The sequence below is a fragment of the Xiphophorus couchianus genome, chromosome 8, assembly GCF_001444195.1.
Source record: "Xiphophorus couchianus chromosome 8, X_couchianus-1.0, whole genome shotgun sequence".
Classification (NCBI taxonomy): domain Eukaryota; kingdom Metazoa; phylum Chordata; class Actinopteri; order Cyprinodontiformes; family Poeciliidae; genus Xiphophorus; species Xiphophorus couchianus.
In genome coordinates, this window is record NC_040235.1 from 21024390 (window position 1) to 21048031 (window position 23642).

A 23642-nucleotide genomic window follows, 5' to 3' on the forward strand; every position below is an offset into this window, starting at 1 on the left:
GTTTTTTATTGTGGCGAGCTGGGACACTGGGTTCGACAGTGCCCGCTTTATACACCTGGTGTTATACAGGATGGTGGGTTGCCGGACCTGACGCCACGTTAAACTTCAAACGCTGCCTTACTTCCGCAACATCCTAGAGTTCAGTAAGTAATACTACCACTGGATAACGGGAAATGACTGATTGCTGAACAATTTTGACATGTCTCTTTGTGAACGTGCACGATATTTAATACAGGTTCCTGACAACTAGAGTTGAAATTAATTAAATTAAATCTTGAAACATGTTGACAAAACATTGGCAAATTCCTGAAGCTTCAGTACAATTTAAAATTAGACTGCAATTTGACAAAATAATGGGGACGGACTGACACTTGGACTGACTATAAAACTGGCCAGATGTGTTGTGTTTGTGTTGTATGTCTTCGTTTGTGGTGTAATTCATGTTGGTGTGAAAGGTTGTGGGATTGGAGATAGGATACCACTTGGTATTTTATGTCATTTAATACAACGGGAATGTAAACAGCACCTCTGTATGTGGATGCAATAAGCAAGAATTTCTCACTTGGATGCCAAGTAGAAGCAGAAATTACCCTGCAGAGTATTTTTCGTGCTGTCTCGTGGTGCTAAATTTCCGGTTTTTAGAACACCCTATGTGTTAAACTGGACTAAATTATTAAAATTAGGCAATAACAGCAGTTAGTGTGACCTGCAGTGTAAAGATTGGAAGGTTATTGAAAGATAGAATCCTGATACAATAAAACATCTGAACAAATTGAAAATAAATTATGGGTTCTAAGGTCAAATAAATAAATAGAACAAAACAGGAAAAAGCGACAAGTATGTTTATTTAGACGTGAGAATAATGAAGCCCAAGGAGAAGTTGCAGCCCTCACTCACAGACATTCAGCACGGGAGAACAAGCAACAGCTGGGCTGTAACTTCTACCCCCACTAGATTCAACTAATTAACATGTGAAGCCCCTTTGCATACCACTAATTTTAAGTGCGAAGTAACCTCTGCTCATAGCAGCTCAGCAGACAAGTACAAGCATCTGTAAGGCAAATCATTTTCTCTCCCATCGTTTAAAGTACCTCCTGACGAAATATCAGTATATAAGTTACAATTTTAGTGGTGGAACGCCGAAAGGTATCCCAACAAAAACGGTTTTAAGTTCAAATTTTAATTAGAAGAAACTGAAACATATCTGATGATTTAGGTGCAACATAAAGTAGTAATAGAATTGGGAGTTTCTCCTGCAAGTCCTTATTGGTTTTTCTCTTTCCTGCCATGCAGTCGGCCCCTCCGAGAAGTCAAAAGGGGGTTTTATGGTGGGCTTAAGACTTTGTTTTATGGTCTGACAATAGAGATTGCTCAGAATAGTGTAGTGACTTTAAAATGTCAATTGTGAAATCTAACATTACAGGATTTAATTAATTTTAGATAGTTTTTACCATCACATAAGACAGGATTTTGATGCTGTTTGGTTTCCTAGCTTTAGTGAACCAGTTTCTCTTTCAAGTAAATAGTTTGACAAGCACATACATAGTGAGCAAGGAATAATGTGGAAAAGGTTGAATATAAGTTTTTATCATCAAAACACTGAGTCTGTCACACACAGATACTCTTGGTAATGATTTTCTGTTTTCTTTTCATATTATTTTATATATTGTTTGGGGAATAGTTTAGATTTTTTGTTTTGAATTTGTTTTCCTTAGTCTGACTTTTTATTTAGCTATTCGAGTCAGTTCTCTGTCTATTTTGTTAAGTATTACAAATTAATTTTTTTCTTTGGAGTTACTAGTTTCCTCTGGACCCGTTCACCAGGGGACAGGGAACTTTGGTCTTTAGTTTAATTTCTTTCATTTGTAAATTTAGTGATATACTGACCTGTATTTGTTAAGTTTGTGTGTTTAATTACCCTTTGGTGTGTGTTAATGGTCTGATCAGCCATTATCTAGGTTTCCCTCGTGTCTTGGTAAGTCCGTTTGTGCCTTGAGTCGTTCTATTACTGCCTGAATTGTGTTTTGATTATGTTGATCTCAGTTTGGGCCCAATTTCTTATTTTTTGGATTTTTCTTTGTTAACTGTGTTTTGAATTTTCTTCAACGTCTCTCTGGCTGGTGTAGGCGAGACCAGCACAGTGTCTTAATTAGTAAACTTCTTGAGACGTTTTATACTGAATTATTTGTAAGTCATAAGAGTACGATGAAATAATGAGTTTTAAACCTGTAATGTGAAGTATTTTGGGAACATCGTATTCTTGAAGGTTTGACACATGCTTCAATGACGTATTCTGTTTGTTTTGCAAACTTTACTTTTTAGAAAAAGGCAGCATTGCATATCGGTGGGGTTCTCAGCTGACATGATAACCCTGTTTCATCAACATTTTTGTTTCAGGTACTGGGAATGATGTTGCATTTAACAGTTAATGCATCATCAACAGGGGGAGAATATGTTATGGGTTTATTTTACTTAATTAGAGATTACTGAAATTTATATTACTTAGACAAAACTTTTGAAGAACATGTCTGATCTGTGCTATACATAAAAGTGAAAGGAAAATATGGTCTGGTAATATATGTGCTTATTTTAAATGGATTTGAGTCGTTCTCCATTGAAAAATGTTCTGACAATGGGCTAAAGTATTTTGAAACCAATAGAAAACTTTATAGTGATAATGAAGCATATTTTGGTTAATTAACTTGGGAAAAATAATTATAGAAATCAAAAAATATTATTGCGCTGGCCATTTTCAGAGCATTAATTTAATGGAGTAAAACGTTTTAAGAAATGTTTTGAAGAATCTGTTTTTGATTAAGTATCACTAATCAGTACAAGTACACAGGTGGGATTATAATGATTTTTCTAAACTGGATTTTTGTTTTGATTTATATCCATTTAAAACGATTTTGAATAAAACTTTAAATTCGACAAGCAAAACACCTAGGTAAAATTGGTATATTTTGAAAATGTCTGGATTTGTTCACTGATACATTGACATTATAATTTCTCCAGGTTTGTCTCTTTTGAATTTTGTTTGAAGAACGTATGTAAAATGTTTTAGACAATAACAACCAGTAAGATCTCGTTGGTTCTATAAAAGTAATTTAAACTAGACTGTTTAATTCATATTGATATTCATTTTTTGATGGTGAATGTAAGCTTTACAACTACGATTTTAAGCTTTTGTTATTGTTATATTTCGTTTGTTTAATCCTATTTTTACAGATTGGTTTAAGAAAAGATCTGCATTTGTTTAACATTCTGGCAAACCATTACTTTGGACACATGTCCTTTGAAGCAAGTGATTACAAGGTTTTGGCGTTTTCCACCGGATGGAGGTATGATATTAAATAATTGAAACATAGGTTGAATGGATCACATCCTACGTAGAATGTGCAGAACGAGACAGGTATGAGATCTGCTCACGGGTTTCTACATACAGACTGGACTGAAGTTCAGAGCTCCAAGTCTGACTCTGGAATTTACGGCAAATGCTGTTGTCTTAAGAGGGGGTGTGCAGCTGCTTGGAGAAGCGGTTTCACATTTTTTTCAAAGATAACAGCCACAGAGTCACGAGCGGGGAGGATTCACTCGGACACGAGTGAATTGAAGATATTTGTGTGGTATACACAAATGAATGATGCTTTTGGAGACTCTTACATCTGCTTTCTCATTTCAGTTTGCTGTTGTTCTGGTGCCTTCTGGATGTGATCTCCTTCAAAGTCTGCGTTATTTGATAAAGAGTAAGAAGTAATTCTCCTGATGGAAAATGACAAAGCACAAAATTGTTTTTCAGTGAACCCATTGTTTGATTATGATGATATTACAGAATGTTGTAAGTGTGTTTCTGATGCTAATGAAACTTATGTTGAAACAAAATGTCTGTTTTATAAACCGGTGTCGGGTCACGTGGCTGGATCTTGTTTTCTCAGGAGGAGATTTCATTTTTTGAAACTCACTGTTATATTGGCATAATAATCCAATTTTCAGTGAGCGACGGACGCTCGGATGGAAACCTGAGGTTTCCATCCGAGGAGGATCAGGCTGCAAGAGGATCATCATTAACTTTTATTGCGTGTTTTCGTTCGTTGCGAACTCTGAAAAGGACTTTCGTTTTTGCGCGCATATTTTTGAACATTTCCTGACGAAGACTGCATATTTTGTTTTTCAGAGACTGTCGATGGACATAAAAAAAAACAGAAAAAGACGAGCAACAGATTGTACTTTTGTGTGTTTTTCATTTTGACAGATTGTAATTTTGTGATGTATGTTGTCTTTTAAGTTGCAGAGCATTTCTTATTAATTTTTTTGTATATGTCCCTGTTTTATTTTTTGTTTCATATTTTGGGTTTTTTGTTTGTTCTGTGTTTTGGTTGTGTATTGCGCGGCTTGATAGATTTTTATTGAGGTCTGTTGTTTTCAGACCTCAACAGGGGGATTGTAAAGGAAAATGATTATTTAAGTGCTAAAATACTTACAACATGTGTAAAGGTATAGCCAACACTTTTATTGGAACAGTTTTATGTTGAGCATGGGAGAGCTGACAATAGCAGACATTTAAACAAGCAGGGCTTTTTCCTCCCCCGCTGAAGACAGAGTAATAAATTTACATTCCGATAGGGGGCAAGAGACTTCTTGGCGCCTCTCCTCGTGCCAGACAGAGATGAGCACGAAGTGGCCCTCTTACTGAGATAAGAACCAGACCTCTGAGCTGTATAGGGGAGTGTCCGGGGTTTCTTTGGGGCCGAAAACAGGTCTCTGATTGGTTGAACAACGGAACGCCTTCTTTGCATATATTAAAATACGGAAACTCCTCTTTGATATAAGATTACTACACAGAGCACGCGGAGAGAGTTTTTTCCATCTTTTTTCCCTCTCCACGTGGGCGCCGTTGTCTGTCTATGTGTTCCGTGTTCGTTTGTCTTCCTGTTGTGTGTCTTTATTTTTATGAGAAATGCATATCTCTGTATCTCTGCAGCTTTGTTGTTCATTGCTTTGTATGAATTAAACTCTGTGATCTGTGACGTCAACACGCCTTGTTAGTTTCGTTTTACAGCTGGCCCGCTCGCCGAGAAGAACCCGGCTGTGTTGAGGAAGAGCCGAGCCAAACATTTTGTTCAAAGTTTTAAATACATTCTTCCTTAATACTACTAAAAGCTGTTTTGTCGTCTGTACAAGAAATAAATACACAACAGACTACATCCTTAAATTCGTCTTGGAAATTACAATCCTCAAATTTTTTGCATATATTTACATTTGCTTACAGTGGCATCTTTTTGTTCTTAAAGCCTTTTATGGCATTAAAACGTGCATAAAACACACCACTTTCGATTTTCTACACTTCCACTTAGGATAAAACTTCTGAATGCTAAATAAATTGACAGATCCATCCCTAATATCTTGTACAATGTTGACAAATTATTACACGTTTTTGTCATTCCAAACCCAGCTCAGTGCTAAAAGATAAATCTACGACTAAACAAAGATGAAGAAAAAAATACCTATAAAAAATTACTTCTGATCCTTGGTGCCAGATAGCTCAATCCATCTCCTCTAACAGTAAATTGTTGATTTACTGTTTTTCCATTTTGGAGGAGATCGGTGCCCTCTCCACAGTCCAACTCAAGAAACTAAACACGTTAAATGAAGATGTCTTTGCATGCTTTTAACTTTGTCTATGCTCTTTTCTAAGAAAAAAAACGAATGAGTGCAAACAATTACTTTCCTCAGAAATTAAAGCATACAGAATGTCAGATTTTATGTTATTTATTGTTTAGCATCTTTCAACTGATTTACTTGGGTAAATGTACATTTTTGTGTATTGTTTTGTTCGATGCAGACTTGTTGATCGAAGTCCATGAGCTGAAAGGAAAGTGTTTTGTCAAATTAGTTTGCCCGAACAATAAAGAATAAATTATGGCGACTGTTCTTGTGAGGCAAAATTAGTGAGAATGAGCTCTCAGCTGCGCAATTACACAAAGGAATCGGCTTTATGCTTTCATATTCTCTCTTGTATTTGACTTGTTCTTAATATATGGCATTGATTTAGTTGGGTGCAGCAGTATATTTAGGACGCCATCTGCGTGGAACTCAGTAAGAGTAATTAAAACATGCTTGCTGCTTAATGGAATTCTATATAAAAAAAAAAATTAAAAAATAAAGTAAAAAAACAATTTGGTAGGCACTCTTCTTTCATTCCTCAGCCAATTACATTTCATCCTTGGCAGCACTCAGTAAAAGCTCATGGTTGGGTGAGCCAATCTGGATAATTCTCTAATTTATGCATATAGAAACACAAATGAGTATTCCAGCAAACATATAAAACACAGAAATGGTGGAAGAATCAATTAGCAATTTGCAGGGCCTTACAAAAGTATTTATTCTTCTTGAACTCTTGCATTTTGTTGCATTACTACCACAAATCTAAATGTATGTCATTTAGAAATTTTTGTGGCACACCATCTGAAGTGAAAGGAAAAGGGAATATTCTTTTTAACAAGTTTTACAAATAAAACTGTGATGTGAATTAGTACAGTACAATTTTAGTAGTTGTGTCCTTGGACAATTCCAAGTTGCCCATTAGTCTATTACTAAGCATCAAGGTAGCTTAGTGAATACGAGGTGCAGCGTAAAAACTCAGTTTTTGTTAGGACTTGATTGTAAGACTGCTATGTCTGTTGTTTTTTTCCCTCCTTTCTTTCTTTCAGTGATGAAGGGCGAAGCACACTCATAGATTTTACACAGCCCCTGACAACCTGAGCTTGTCACTAGAATTTAACACTGCCCTGTGGATTTTCCAGATGGCTGCTCCTAAGCGGGTCCATGACAGCACCCCCAGAATCAAGCTACTCACTCAAACACTCGTTGGCGGAATCCCCAGTGGCCTTGGCCCAAGGTCTGTCCTGGTAAAAGGGGTGACATCTCTGGCAGTCGGTTCCCACTGTGTGATGTTGGCAGGCACACACCAGGCCACCCTGTTCCCCCTCAACACACTCGCTGGCATGGCCGTTGCACTTGCATCTAAAGGGAAACATGAGACACATTTTTTACACCTGCAAGTCCAGTCTTTCCTTGTGTTTTCCTTTCTCCGTGCTTTTTTATGACACCATGAACGAATGTGCACACAACGGACAGAGCTGAAGGCAGAGGAAAGTGAGAGGGTATTTCCACCATACGGAGTTGTCACTTTGTATTATCCCTCACAGGCATAAACGTGGTCTGAGATGAGGTGGGGTTTTCATTCCCCCTCAGCGACTGCACTTTTCAACTGTGTTAATGTGCCACTGCTAATATACTCATACTAGCCAAAGGACAAGGACAAAGAGCAACAGGCTTGTGCTGCATGAAACAGCGACTGTTGGCTCACTATTTACTTTAAAGTGACTTGCAAACATTTCGGAACCTCCCCCTTAATGCTTGAAACAGCCAGGGCTTAAAGCACAATATACCTGAAAGACATTGAAATATTTTCATGGAGAAAAATCAAAGTCGGGTTAATTCTGATGCAATCCTAATTTATTTTGGAGGTATACTGTAATGACCACGTCTCAACTTTGGAACACACGGTCAGATAGGTAGATAGGCACAAACACCAACCGCAAATAGATGGAGATTCAATGCATTTATTAAGGCTAAGATTTTAATCAAATAATAATTTTTTTTTGTTGTTTACATACACACTTGTCTGAAAATTCAAAAAGTTACAATTGCACACGATTACACATTGTTGGCAGTGACCTCAGGTGACATCTCCACTTCAGCATCCTCCGACCTCAACCACCCCACTCCTCACCTCACACCAACTTGCATTTAAACCATCCTTTCAGATTTGACAGCCATCCCTCATGTCACCCCAACCACAACGTCCAATGGGAGCAGAAACTAATCACTGTGCTTCAGTTGCATAATACAGATGTACTTTATTAGAACTCTGCTTAATGACATCTCCATTTGATGCATCTGACGGAAATTCCCATAAACATAAGATTTCAATTTTGTATTTGACAACAAGGTTTTTGAGCATAAATTCAGACTATATATATTTTTATTATTCCAAAATAATTTGCAAAAGTATCAGATAGCCTTCACTGGAAGACAGAATCAATTCTACAGTCTTGTGACAATTAGTTTTTTTTTTTTTTGATTGGTTAACAGTTTTACACTGCTTCACACCAAAACCAGCACTGATTTTCCAGTGCATACCTGCATATTGTATTATATTTTGTCTCCCGCTGTAGAATTAAAAACATGCAAAAACTCAATTTTGCCTTCATTTAGCACCCACAAAATACTTTTACAAATTTGACCCCCCCGCCCCCCCCAAGGGTCATTATTTGAGATTGTCTTCCCAACTTTTTTTTTTTTTAAACAGAAAAAGTAAGCGGTTTCTAAAATATGTAGGTTCTTCCCCACCCCCTCCCCCATTTCTCACTCCAGCAGCAACATGTTCCCCAAGGCGAGATCAGAATGCACCCCCTGCCAGCAGTTTAAATGTGTGTCTTGAGTAACATTTCTCACCTTCTTTTCTACAAAACACAGCTTTGCTAATTGGAGCAAAAATCCGTGCCTTGACTCATCGACCCACAGGACCTGTCTCCAATATGCATCAAGGTTATTGAGGTAGCAAACGTACGATGCAGAGAGTTTTCAGATGAGATCTTGGAAAAGGTTTTTGTCGTCAGATTATTTTGTGGCAGTTCAAGTGACTTGATAAAATTGCAAGACATTTTTCAAAGTATATCTATAGGTGCTGCATAAAGTGATACAGTGAACACTTTATACTTCTGGAAGACCAACTCCTTTCAAATATACAATCTTGTGGACAATTTCATAATTAGCAGGAGCCATAAACTCCTTGCTTGCTAAAAGTACTTAAACATTTTTAATAAAGTAAATATTTTCTAAATTTCTGACAAAAGGCTCCTTAAAATAATGACTTTTAAAATTTATTTCCTCCACTTTTGCAAATGGAGAGGTTAATTTCTTGCCAGCTATGACTTACTTTTTCTGTATGTATTATTTTCTGGCAGTGTTGCAGGGTTTTGTCAAGTTGCTGCAATAAGGGGCAGACATTTGTCACCGAGTGGCAACCTCTGTCAAATTTACTCAGCTGTCCTACAATCACATGTCTGCTTGCCTGAGGCTCAGACCCAGTTATTCCACCATCACTGAGAAGACAACAACCAAGTGACTATAAACTGCCTCCGATCTATACCCAAGAACTCTGTTAAAATTTGTGTCATGTCTTGCAAAAGTGTTCGTACCCATTGAACATGTCCACTTTTTGTCATGTCACACATTGAAATCCGTTTTATTGGGATTTCATTTAATAGACCAACACACAGTAGTGCACAATTGTGAAGTGGAAGAAAAGAGATAGATGTTTTTGCAATGATTTTCTTCTTGCTACTTTTCCATTATGTGAAGTGCAACTCCTGTTCTTTCAACAGAGTCCTCCAACTGAGCAGTGGTTGCCTGTAACTCCTCCACAGTTTCCAATCACGAGAGAAAGTGTGTTGTTCTGTCACATAATATAAAAAAAATGCCCCTACATTTTGATTTTACAAATGTGCTTTGAGTTTGACCTAAATGCAGTTAAGAGTAGGGCAGATTTAAACTGAATTATAACAAGTTTCTATGGAAGAACAAGGTCAAGAACTTACAGACAGCTGCAAACGTGGAAATGGGCTTGAGAGAAACAGGATTCATGAATGCCAAGTGCAGGATTCAGTGAGACAATAAGGGAAATGGAGCAAGCTAAAAGTGCAGTGGGGATGGGTGCTTAGTGCAAACAAGGACCAGGTGATCATAATCAATGGGATGAGCGGGGAGCTGAAAGGGAAGTGATATACTAGGAGACTGAGAGGAACTTAATAAGTGACACAGAGCACTGAAAGCTGTGCTGGAAGACCCAAAGGGATAACCAATAAAATAATACAAATAAACTGAAAAGAATGTCATGGAGGAAGCTTAAAAAAAAGACATCATCAGAACACAAAACTCAAACCAAACACTCAAAGTCCAACAGACACGTCTGTACTGGGTTTTTTAACACCACATGTTAGATGTAGTTAGGCCTGTCACAAAAAAACAACAAATCAATTAATGGAATGATAAATGAAAATTATCGTCCTCATTTTAATTTGTCCGCTTTATCGTTTCTTCCTGCCTTTTTCTGTTTCTTTTGATGACACTGGATGAAAAAAGGCTAAACTCCAGTGTTCTTCTTCTTCACTGACCCTCCCTTCCTCATTTCATTAGCGTTAGGGAGGAGTGAATTATTGCATCAGGTAGTCAGACATGCCCATCTACTCTCTCTAAATCTAATGATTATTAAAGGGCAATATAGTATACAGACTTCATAATCTGTTCTCTTTTGGTTGAATGTAGTTTTTATTTCCACTTTGGTTTTATGTTGTGTTTAGTTTTTATTCAAGTGTATTTTTTGTTAACGGAGACTGAGAATCCATTTTATTTTGGTTTTGTTTACCAGTTCCGGTGTTAAATAACTTAAATAACTAAATAACTTCTATTTTACTGTCAGTCCTGCACTTTATATTTTATATTTAGATTTATATTCATATTTTATACTGTATTTTATTTTATTCTGGAGTAACCTCACAACATTGGAAGCTCAAAACACTGTCCTGAGCCGTATGCAACGAAATTTCGTTCTGTATACACCCTGTGCATGCAAAATGACAATAAAGTCAGTCTAAGTCTAAGTTAAGCGTTTGTTTGTAAATAAAGTGCATTTATTTTTGGCAGGATGTGCTTGCAATATGTTATTACCATTCCATCAGTTTAAAATGGTCTTCAAACAGTATTATTGTTTATCGCAATAATTTTTGAGGCAATTAATTTCTCAGCAAAATGTGTTATTGTGGCAGGCCTAGCTGTAGTTACACTACATAACTTATATAGTTAAACATAAGAGAAGAATTGTGGGTTGAAGTTTTACACAATTTCTGCTTATTTTGAGGTTTATTTAGTGAGGGCAATTGGACTGAATTAACCTCCCATTATGGATTAGCCGCTTAAGAGTTTGATCTGCTGACACATGAAGCAGCTGAGGTTTCGGACCCTGTTAACAGGAGGGCACAGAAAGCGCCGTTGTGCAGCCAAGCTTTCAGTCAGAAACTATTTTCTCCATCCTAGAGGCCACCACATCAGCTCACGCACTGGTCCATATTCAGCGGCAGCTGCATTGATGCTCAACTCAAAAAAAAAAACAAAAAAAAATCACAACAAATCTTTCACAGCATCTAACTCACAGACTTGACATGAGGCAGCAGAGTGTAAAGGCATATGTTCTTCAACAGACTGTCCAGATATAAGGCCAACATGGTGCTCTGTGGGTTTGTCCCCCAGGTGTTGCGACATTGCTGGGAAATTTGTCACGCCGATGCAGTGATCCTAAACATTTATGACAGGTGTCACATCAAGTTTATATTCTCTCAGAACACTCCATCTCAACTACTTAATTGTCCACTTCTTTTTCCTTTTTTTTTTTATGTAGCAACCAGGGTGAAGTGTGGTTTGTGGTGACATGTCCGACCTCAGTGTGAGCAACAAATCCAAAGTGGAAGAAGTGTGGAGTATTTTACTGGTTTAACTTCATCACTAGTTCATCACCAGTAAATTGACTGGCAGAAAGAGGGGATATTATGGTGATAGTTTAACCATTTGGCCTGTGTTTTGAACTACACTCAAGACCTTTTATGGTAAAAACAATGGACGATTAGATTTAAAAAAATGTTCAGAGAAAACAAAAATATTGGTGCCTCTAACAAAAGTAAGAAACAGCTTGATTATTTTAGTTTAGTTGAGTGCTTAGACACTTTTAGTGAGTTGAGTTTTTCTGATTCTCTGGAGAATGAATTTGTTGAGATATTATTGGGATATTATTATAAAATTATCAATTGGGATATAAATTAGATATTATAATATTTTCCATTTCTTTCCACTCTTCAAAAAGGGACAGACAAGAACACATACTTTTAAAGTAAGGCAGACGTAAGTTAATCTACATAAATCGAGAGCAGTCTGTGCTAAAACAGCCACTCACATTCATCTGTCCAAATAGTGAAAACGTTTAAAAGAGCTGCAATTTTAGTGGAGTTAATGAGTTTTCCATATTACAATAAATATATGGGTCTTTGGTCAAAATACAAAGACATTTTTTGCTTCACCAATTGATGCCTCCTTTCTCAGTCAGGTTACCTGCAATTCTAAATTCAGCATAGAAAAAAACTGTACATTCCAAAAATGACCAAAGGGGACTTAATAAAACTAAAAGCATTTTGAAAATGATGGGGTTTTTTTAGTTTTTTTATATTTTGGTTCTCTTACCTCCCACCCACAGAAAAATCAGAGATGGCATAAAAATACGAGCGCAGAACTTTGGGATCCTTAAAAAACTCGTCCCCAAAGGTATTCAGCCTGTCCAAAGAGATGAGCAGGTCAGTGGCTGTCACCCATTCCTGGAAAACACAAAAAGGAAGAGAAGGCGAACATGCCATGAGACAATAAATAAATAAAATCTGACAAGCTGAGGGAAAAAAAGAAGAAAGAACAAACAACTAAGGAAGAAAGACAGAAAATAGTGGCAGTGTGTTGTCAAATATGTTTTTTTTTCTTTTTTTATAATCAATCCCGAAAGCAGCATATATCCTACTCTTAAAAAAGGGAAAAGAAAGACATGTAAAGTTGGCAGAAAAGAGAGATTAGTCGGAATGAAAAGTTGGATCAAAAGACATGGGTGATGGTATAACGACGGGGGGGAGAGCAGATATAATGGGAAGATAATGAGTATGGCAAAGAAAATTGAGCTGATGTTAGAGTGAGAGGGGTGAAAGACGGAGGGGATTAATGGAGATAAAAGTTAAAATATGAAAAAAAAAACCCACAACATTGCCGTTCTACTCTCCTGTAATGGATAGCACTTGGCAGAACCTCCACTCCGATAAGATTTAAGCTACTGCATCTGAGCCCACTGCAAGGGTAGAGCGGGATGAAGCAACAGCAGGAGAGAGTGAAGGAGGATAATGCAAACAGAGGGAAAGCAAATAGAAAAAAAAAATACTGCAATACTGGGGTGGAAGATAAAAGTGACGTCAAGCAAAGAGAATGATAAAGAAAAAAAAGCCCATCCAGTACTATAAACCCACTTTTAAACAAATAACTGGAGAGATTTTTTTTTATTATTTTTTTTTTTGCCTGGTTTGGGACTTGGTGGCGGTCCTCAAAAAGCCTGTAAAGCTGTGTGTTTTGAAGCTACTCTCCAGAGACGTCTTTGAAGTGTGGCAGTGGAAGACAAGGAGATTGGAGTGAACGGGCCTCAGACTACAATCGCCTGATGATTTCCTTCATTCTTGTCTTTTCTTCTTTTTTTTTTTTTTTCCAGACAATACAGCGCATCTTTGTAGCGGCGAAGCCCATCAAATAACAGCTTTTTGATAAGATGGGGCCTTGCTTATTATAGAATACGAGGCATAAACCGAGCATGCTTTGTAAGTCATGTTTTCCATGCTTTTTTTTTTTTATTTTGAAGTAAGCCACGTTCTTAACCATACTGGGGGAAAATAAAATAGTATGAAAATGAGAAACATCCCTTCAAACATTTGTGCGAAATAAGTCGCCTTAGTTTGACAACCCCAAACTTTTTCACTGTGTAGAAAGTATGTGGTCAGACGTAAGGGATGCTCGAAAAGAACCAAGAGACCCAAACTGTGTCATTATAACACCACCACCACACTGAACCATAGATCCAAGGCAGGGTCCATCCATGGTGCATGACAAGTCCTAATCCTATTGTACAATTATTGTAGCTGAAATCAAGACCAATTGAACCAGTCTATGCTTTTATCAATATGTTATCTAGTTCTGCTGACTGTTACCAGGAGTCCTGAGGTATTTTGTGGCTATAACTGCATCTCTTTCAAGGTTTGACATGTCATGCATTCAGATGGTTTTCTACATACCTTAATTGGAATGAGTTACAATCCAAGCTAGCATTTCTTTCATATTGAAGCAATCTGCCCATTCTCATCTGACCTTTCATAAGAGCAAAGCATTTTTGTTGAAATAACTATTGTTTTAGGACAGAGTGTCAAACTTCAGTCCTCAAGGGCCGCTGTCCTGCAGTTTTTAGATGTGCCACAGGTACAACACACTGGAATGAAATGGCTTAATTACCTCCATCTTGTGTAGATAAGTTCTCCAGAGCCTTGCTAATGACCTAATTATTCTATTCAGGAGTGGTGCAGCAGAGGCTTTCAGGACCATCCTCTGTAAGCTTTATCCATTCTGAAGCTCAGTTTGAACTTCAGCTGGTTGTCCTCACCAGGCCTAGACCTAGACACCTAAATACCCAGCTGCCATCTGATTGGCAGGTTGATTAATTTTGCTAACAGACTAATTGAACACTTGTTCCTAACCAAAGAACTTGATTAGAGTTTATCGGATTTTGGAAATTTACCATGAGGGAATCTTCATTTCACAAGCTTCTTTTCACTCCCTCTCTGGTATAGATATTGTGTCACTTCCACAGGATTAAACATAAAAAAAATCATCATTATCTTGGTTAACAATACACTTCTTCAGTCCTGCACATTAAAACCAACATGAATTTGTTGAAGGGTACCAAGCTGCCTATGGAATGAGCATTAAGTAGATTTCCATTTTCGCACCTTCTAATAGCTTCCTTGTAAAACACTGAAGCATTAGTCTTTGTTAGGCAAGCGAAGCAATTTGTAGAAATCTAAGAAATGAAACAAAGATGGCACTTTGGGCCTTCTGGGACTATAGTCATGAACATAGTGTGATTTTTTTCTCAGCTTAAAATAGCCTGAACAGCAGAAAGAAAATGTTCAGAAGGAAAGTTGATTCTTGGGAGATTTTTCCGATTAGCATGACCAGAGAGAGAACACAGAGTTTGGATATGTTGCCTGCAGTTTGAGAAGAAACTAGTTAACTATCTGTTAGTTCAACTCCTATCAGACTTAATAAAGCTCTCTGTTCAGGTCTTTCTGAAGAGAGAGAGAACAAAAGTAGTGGTTACTTTCAGCAGCATTCTGATTATGCAGGAAAAAATGCTTTTGTACAAAAGCATTATTTGATTTTCATCTTTATTTCCTGCCAATTTCCTCTGCCAAAAGATCCAACTGCAGTTGGAGTGCACTTCTTGGACAGTCCTCCCTTTTGGCAGTCAGTCAAGGCCTGCCAAGCAGTTGCAGGATTGCATAATGTAACAACAGCATCAGATGATTGAGTGTGATCACCTGGCATGCTGTTGTTCCAACCTTAACTCCAGGACGTTATACCTTGTTCACACGGCTCTGCAGGCTAACAGGATTTGGATGCCACCTGCAGTCTTGAGGCAGTCAGAAAGCAGATCAGTCTTTGTCTTGGGTTTTACCAACTTAAAACGGCAAATTTGTATTTATGGCTCGCAACAGCAGGCCTGTGAGGTCAAGCAGGATTTTCCTAAGCTCAGGTTTTGCTTTAGTACTTGTCAAGTGTTATATGACATCAATTTACTTGGCTGAAATCCCAAATGAATTTCATTTAGTCATTCATCCATTTTCCTACATTCCAAAGGGGCTTATGTTTGTCTCCAGTGGCCAAGGGGAGAGAGCTTAGGTATACAACAGACAGGTTTTAAGTCCATCACAGGGTAACACAGCAACAGACAATGTACTAACTCACATGTAAAGAGAGTGTAAAGCAACCAATTCACCTAACCTGCATGTCTTTTTTTTTTCACAACGGAGAAAACTGCATCCACAGGCACACAGGGAGAACATAAAAACTTCACTTAAGTTCCCAGCCAGGATTCCAACCCAGGACTTTCTTACTTAAAAGAAACAGTGCTAACAGCTGCTCTACGATCTATTCTGTGACGTCTTCACACTGATATGTAAGTAGCCAAATAAAAAAAGCAAGTAACCATGTAGGTTTCAGGTGATGCAGGTTTATAGCTTTCCCAAACTGCAGACCGGCATTCAGAATGGTCGTGATGAAAGATTTAATGAAGAACAGAAAACTAAGCAAAAAACAGGAACAAGACATAAAGCTGGGAACAGAAAACAGCCACGTAATCGGAAGAAAATACAAACATTTGTGGGAGAATGCAGACAGAGGAAAAACAGGTGATGGAAAACAGCTGTGGAAGGACGGAAACTGGCAGGCTGAGGGGAGGTGAATAATAATGTTGCATTCTAGCTGTACTTCTAACTTCCCAAATGAAAAAAAAAAAAAAAACAAACAACTTGAACGCCCACCGCAGTCTGATTTCCCACTAGGAACTCAGACTACCCACAGTTGCCTCTTGTAAAGTTAAGTTTGCGTTTCAATATGATCGTTCCCCGCATCAACTGTAGTTGAGATTTGGTGGAAAAAATTTTATTTTGCAAGAAACACACATGTAAGAGTGCATCTAAAGTCAATGTAACATGAAGCGCCTTCGATTGTTCAAAACAAAAATTGTTTGTGTGTAGTCAGTGTGAACACATGGCTTCTATCTGCATCTAAATTATTTGGGTTGCTTCTTACTCTATGCAAATCGTCAAGAAACTTCTGTTATCATGAAACAAAGAAACCTTGACAAAAAAACGATGCCTAAAGCTCTTAGTGAGTTATTTCTTTGTTGTGACACTATCTTCAAAATACAAAGCCTTATTCATTTAAAGCAAAAGCTGTAAAGACATAAACTCTGGGAAATATACTTTCTTTCTTAATCATTTTGTGGTTAATACTGAAAACAATTACGTTTTTCACATTTTAATGGAAACAAAAATGGCTCGAGGCCATGACCTGCTATTATGTATCCCTATTAAATAAATTATTAGCACAAAATCCATTGCCCACTAATGATATTATGGACCAGATATATAACGGCACTAATGAGGGGCAATTCTGGACCATGGTATTTAACTCACTTTATTTCAGACCTCCTGTTCTGCATGCACAGTAAAAAACATTTTAAATATATTCCCAACACTAACACACAGAGTAAATGCAATGCTTCATTTATCATGGAGTATAGAACGATCATTACTGGAAAAGTTTATGCTTGGTATAACAGTGCTAATTGTGTAATAATTCCAAATATCACTTACTCCAGTAAAAGGAAGCAGTTTCTTAGGGTTAATTAGGAGTCAGCTCATAAGTTATTATTAGTGCAAACCACTGCAAAAGCTTAATTAACTTTGATTCCAAGTCCCTTGGAATTTGGGCTCACAATGCTACAATGATGCTGACATAGGAATAAGCATGGAGAGTGGCAAGGAGCCAGTCCTTTGCTCAAGGCAGTTGCTTCCAAATGGTCAAGTGAGCAGGTTCACATACATAGACATGGATCAGAGTAAAAGAGTTGGCAGTAGCACTGCTGCAGAGGATGTCCCTAAGCTTATAACCTTCGCCATCGCCTACAAATTCTCTCTTTTCTCTTGCGCTCCTCCTTTCCTTCACCACTCTTCCTGTTTCCCTTATTTCTACGTCTGCAGGCGGTGACAGGAAGGAGAGCAGTGTCCCTCATTCCAAAGTTAATAACTTTTTAATTTAATTGCTTAAGCTCACTGTGCCCTCAATATGTATTTTTTCTTCCTCTCTCCGGCTCTCCTCATTGTCATTCAGAGTCAGAGCTTGGGTCTTGCCACACAGCTTTCTTGAGTGAGAGCGAGGGGGTGTGTGTGGAGAGAGCAGGGGGACGGTGTTGTGGCAGTAGCGAGAGACAAACCATTTTAATGGATGACTGAACAAATTAAATTTGAATTCATACGGCGGCTTTCATCTTTTTTTTCTGATTATTGAAGAAAAAAGGCATGCTTTACAAACCTGACAACAGAGTTCACTTTGAAATAAGCCATTTCTTTAGAAGAAAAAAAATAATATGTATTTAAATGACAAGTTGAATGTTGTTTCTTTCAAATAAAATCTCATTTGGCAATAAAATCCTGCATGTTACATTATAAGTATAACAAAGCACCAGTCTGTACTCTTTTTTTTGGTTGATGGTCACATTTTAATGTTTTCTTTTTCATATATATATATATCATTATTTATTCTTGCTTTACCTCTCTAAAATAAAAAAAACTAAAGTTGTTTTTATAAAACACAAGATGTAAAGTCACTATATTGGATATGCACTATCCAAACTGTGGCACAGCGGACAAATCTGCAGTGGGATTAAAATGCTAACAAAACAGGCTGGATGCAATTTCTGTTTTAAGCCTGATGAAATATGTATAGCTCTGTATGAGAGATATATGCAGCGGAAATGGCAGACTAATATGGCGCATAGAATAACGAGAAACTTTTCCTGCTCGGTTGACAATCTGCATGTAACAAGTTGCTTTTATTACTTGGACAAAGCTGAACAGTTTTTCCAGATTTCCTTTGCTACCGTCTAATAAATCTTAATATCAAACAAAGAACGCATAAATATAAACTTTTATATTATCAAACTAATATAAAAAATATTGTTTCTAATTATATTTTATTGTACTAAGGCCCGCGGGAGGGCTATTCAAGCCAACCTGATCATGTACATAAACAAAGGTTCTCAGTTCCACTTATTAAATCAGGAATATAGTTCGGTTCAGGTTATTTTTGAAAATAGGACAATACATAATGATGAATATTAGAATGTAAATACAAGCGATCATAGTCAAGTGGCTAATTTTCATTTCCAGCCCCATTAGTTAACTGTGATTAATCCCTTGCTTGAAAAGTTGAGTTTATTTTCAGACTTCTCGAAACGAGAAACAATTTCATCTGAAACAGTCTGACAACATGTAGTAAGCTAAAGAATCTCAGAAAGAAATGTGCCCCAAGTTAAAGACGATGAAGATTATATAATGCATGTTGTCACATTTATTTATAAATGATACATTTACATGTGATGGGCATTTTGTAAAGCAGGTTTGCAAAACTGTTTTAATTGTAATTTCACTGAACCACAGTGAGAGTCATTTTTCACAAAAAAAAAGAATCACTAGGAGTGACCAGCCTACCAAATTTACTCCAGATGTTACAAAGGAAAGAGCCTGGACAAAAATAGCTTCCAGAGAGAATGCAAAGGGTAAAACTACTACTGACCAATCACCAAAAAAAAGCCCCCAAAACCATTATGATGATGCCCAAGAATTTAGGGAAAATGTTCTGCACACTGACCAGACAAAAGCGGAAAGCTTTGGAAGGTGTGTGCACTTCTTACATCTGGCATAAAATGAACAAATTTCAGAAAAAAAAAGAACACCATAAGCGTGACACATGGTGATGGAAATAAAAAAAAATGTTTTAGAGTGACTCAGTCACAATCTTTACTTCAATTTTGAAGTAAAGACTGTTATTGAGATGATTTGGTGTGACCTTAAAAACCTTGAAAATTGTCCAGTGTGGCTGGAATTACAACAATTCTGCAAGAATAGTGGGCCAAAAATCCTTAGAAGTGATGCAAAAATTTAGCATTGAAATTATTGTCTCCTGTGGTGATGAACCATTTGACTGGTGTAAGAAACAGGTTCATTTGTACATCCGGGCAGCTTTGTTTGGATATCTTATCCTTCCCTTAAATAGTTAAATCATTTAAAACTTGGTTTTTGCAATTATTCAAGTTTCTTTGATATGAAAATTTATTTTATATCACATGTAAATATGACAAAATAACAAAAACCAATGGAATCTGTAAGGGAGCAAATATATGTCACTCCACTGAATAATTTTGTTTAAAAAAAAAAAACAGGTCATCAATTCATTTCTTCTGTCAGTGAGCTATATCTAATTTGACACAGCTCGAGTGCGCTGATTTTTTCTGTTATTCTTTGTATTAGAAATAAAATGGATCCCGCTGTTGTAAATGCCCTTGATTAAATCGTTTTGTTTTCCTGTTGCTAGGAAACATCAATACTCACAGAAACAAAATGTTACAAATTCGGGAAGCTTTACAAATCATTCATCAGTGTGGCTGGGAATGTCAACACAAGTCCAAAATTATGACAAACAGTGATAAACAGACCACGTTTGCTTTGATTACATCCATTATAAAACAAAGTTCTCTGTTGGAGCAACAGAAAATTCTATATCAAAAACAAGCCTAGATTTTTTTTATGTCAACTTTTGACTAATCACTGATTACAATCACGAGACAATTTTTTTCCCAACTAAAGTTCTGCTTGCAGAAGAACAAGGGAGTGTCAGGGAAGTTTAAAGTTCCAGTATTAGTCATAAAACTCTATAAGGTACAAGATGTCTTACTTTCTGGCTTTTTATTAAAAAAAAAAAAAGTCAGCTCTTTACAGTGCCACACAAAGCTTAAAATTACATCGTTTTATCCTTCATAATGACTGGTTGGATGTCCTCCAATCGATACTTAACTATAGCCAGGACTCCCTTTTGTCACCTCTCACCACACATGAACGCTTGTCTATGACCAGAGTACTCCCAAAGTCCCATTTTTTAATAAGGAGAGTCTATTTGGAAAATATTTTTTAAAAGATTGAATAGAGAAAGGACATAAATGTTCTTTGTAGTCCATATGGAAAATATGGGATGGCTTGCTTTTGACAATCAATTGTATTAATAAAAGAATTGACTGAAATTAATGATACAATAGATGTGGAGCAAATCTAAACATCTGATCTCACGCTTTAAAGGTTGCAGCCTTTTCCTTCAGATGTGGTATTGTTTTAGATAGGCTTCATTTGATTTGACAAAAGGTTTTTTCTGCAAAAATGTACGTTTTAAAGCGAGTGCTAACCTGGGTTTTAAATCTTTTTCTTAAAGTGATGAATTTTCCCACGCAAAAAAAAAAAGGAGGTTCACAATTCTCTTCCTCATATACCTCCCCCCCCAACACACTGGCTGGATATGCTTTTACAAAATCAGAATGGTGAAATATTATATTGCAATGCATTTATCATGGAGCGCCTGCTAAACCTATAATATGTCCCTTTGTTACATTGATTGTTTAGGACAGCAGAACCAAATCTTTAACTGTCATCCTTCAAAAACAATACTAAGAGTATTGCAGGCTCTAAACAGTGTAGATTTGTATTGTTTCCCCAGCATAAAGGAAAAAAGTTTGAATCAAAGCACCTGTAGCATGTAATTTTCTACCTTCTGCTTGTTCAATTCCTCCTTTCTTTGTGCTTCACTCGATGTTCGGGAGAAAGTGTTGTTGTGCAAAGGATATTGTATAGTGTTCCTCCCAACCCCACTCGACTGAGCTGCCTGTATTTGCACCTCAAGCGAGAACCTGTATCACACAATTAGAGAAGGCTATGCCCCACCGTCTTTATTTTGAAGATTTCCTGCGTAAAAAAAAGAAGAGAGAACTCTTTCGCAACCCAGGAGCTTTGATTCTGCTTCAAAGAGGGTAGACTTTTTTTTTTTTCTTTTTTTGTCTCCGCTCACTACACCCACATGGCTCAGCACCCTTAAAACAGAGGAGGAATGAGACATTTAATGAAAGAAATAGTGCAATTGCTGCGACAGACTGGCGACCTGTCCAGGGTGTACCCCGCCTCCCGCCTGGAACGTAGCTGGAGATAGGCACCAGCAACCCTCCCGACCCCATTAGGGACAAGGGTGCACGGAAAATGGATGGATGGAAATAGTGCAATTGATCTCTGTTATATTCTAATGGGAAAAGAGATCACACTAAATTACTGGGCCTTCTCGTCTTGTTTAAAAGAAAGGCACAGGGTGAGAGGTGTAATGAAGGAGGGTGGTTGTTTGCCAGGTTTGTCCAGAGATTTGCCAACCAATCCATGTATTCTTAGCTCATATTGATTGCCAGCAGCTTTATAATCAGAAGGTATACATCATCCAAAGGATTTTGAAATACTGCCAAAAGTAGCATTAGTGTCAGTTTGAATGTGATTAAATCTACTTTACTGATTACCTTTAAAATAAAAGCCGTGCCTTTAAAAAAAAAAAAACCCAAAAAACAACCTTGGAATCTATATCACTCCAGTCCACATTCAAACATACAGACTCAATCACTTAAAATATATAAAAAAAGAAATTACAAAATTTCAGTAATTCAATGCAAAAATCATGTACGTTGTACATGATTCATTGTACGCTGACTTATTTCAAGCAATTGTTTTTGTTCTCGTCTTTAAGCAAAAATAAATAAATAAAAAAGGAAAGAAAGTAGTTTCTCAGAAACTTTTGGTGTTTTGTAATACCAATTAAAATGTCTATACTGTTCAACTCCACATTTGCTCTGGAACTTTTTTTTTGCTTGGAATAGAAACAATGCAGTGAGGCATGGAAGTGATGTGGGATTGCCTGGATATTAAAGAAACTTTAGTTTCCACCCTTGGCTGCATCAAAATTGACAACATACATGATATTGGGGGAACTTTAACTGCAAACATCTAAAAAAAAATCACAAATAAACACAAATCTAAAGCAAACTAAAGGGATTTTAAGAAGTCACGAAATGTGCATTGACTTTTGTGAAATGTTTTTTTAGCTTTTGTAAATTTTTTGTTTGTTTACCAAACCACATTACACAATGCAAAGTACGGTTGGGTAAAGGAAAACAATTGGTTGCAAGCTTTTCTAACATTTTTCATCCAATTTTCTGTTCTGTCATGTATGACTAATTTGTTTTGCGCAGCTCAGAATTAAGAGTTAAATCAAACCAGACAAGTTAAAGTTTAGGAAAACTGTCTAAAAATCTTGGATCCGAGCTCGTTTTACGAAACATTGCTTACACCTTTTCCGAGAGCCATGTTTTCTCCACCTATTCAAATGTTGAGTCTACTGTCTTCCTTGCATATTTTATAAATCACCAAAACAACCCTTTCAGGGGAAGAAGAGGCACTTCTCTTTGTTAGTCCTAGGTGCATATTTTTCAAAATAAATCCAAGCTGCACACTTTACGACAGGACAGGGAGTCCAATCCTCTGCTCCCAAGCCCCTAAATTATTTTGTGCTACTCCAGCTTTACCAGAGTGCATGGAAATACAGCAAATAGATAAGTGCAGGTTGCAAAGTGGCTAATTTGAAGGGATCAATATAAAAGATATTTGTCTTGAAAACTAGAGAGCATACATGTTTTGAGGGTTAGACGTTTAGAGGATCTTTCAAGCAAAGAAAAACAAAAACGAAGAAGCATCGGCATAAGAGCTGAGGGAACGTCATACACACAGGGCAGTAGAAAAAAAGGATGAGGCATGGAATAATGTGGCAGAGAGAGGAGATTCATGTACTGCTGAGTTAAGAAGCTCTTGCTAAACCGCAGATACATTTATTTTCTTCATTCATTCTGATTTTTATTACTGTCCCAGCGGAGGCAACTGAGCAAAATCTCCAGAGCCAAACCCAGTCCTTCCCCTTTCATGCTGCTGTTTGTCATCCTACTGGCTGCAGCCTGCCACACAATGTGCCAAACCCGTAATGGTACTAAAGATAATCCAATAGTGCTTTTAATTCCAATTTTCACTTGCTGCAGATGCGAGGGAGCTTCACATCAGAGAGCTGAGCAGAAAATGCACTGCTAATCCTGCTGCTCTGCGCAGTTTAGCGTACACTCGAGAGCAGAAGTGGCTTCATCCCTGCTGTCTGCCCTTCATATTTTTCAAGTTTAAATTGGGATCACTGCTAAAAAAAAAATATATTTC

At 37.2% G+C, this 23642-nt stretch overlaps 1 protein-coding gene and 1 long non-coding RNA gene across 2 annotated transcripts in view; one reads left to right on the forward strand and one right to left on the reverse strand.

Annotated features, from left to right (window-relative positions):
• The window catches only part of lamc3 (laminin, gamma 3), a 136001-nt gene that overhangs the window by 99051 nt on the left and 13308 nt on the right, over window positions 1-23642 (reverse strand). The window contains exons 3-4 of the mRNA XM_028024766.1: window positions 12355-12485; window positions 6857-7023 (exon numbers count right to left, since the gene is read on the reverse strand). Coding sequence (XP_027880567.1) covers window positions 6857-7023; window positions 12355-12485 — 298 coding nt within the window. The remainder of the gene's footprint in view (window positions 1-6856; window positions 7024-12354; window positions 12486-23642) is intronic.
• LOC114149172 (uncharacterized) lies at window positions 800-17423 on the forward strand. The gene is made up of 3 exons (XR_003596449.1): window positions 800-1397; window positions 2833-2837; window positions 17413-17423. It is a non-coding gene; the product is annotated as an uncharacterized LOC114149172 (long non-coding RNA).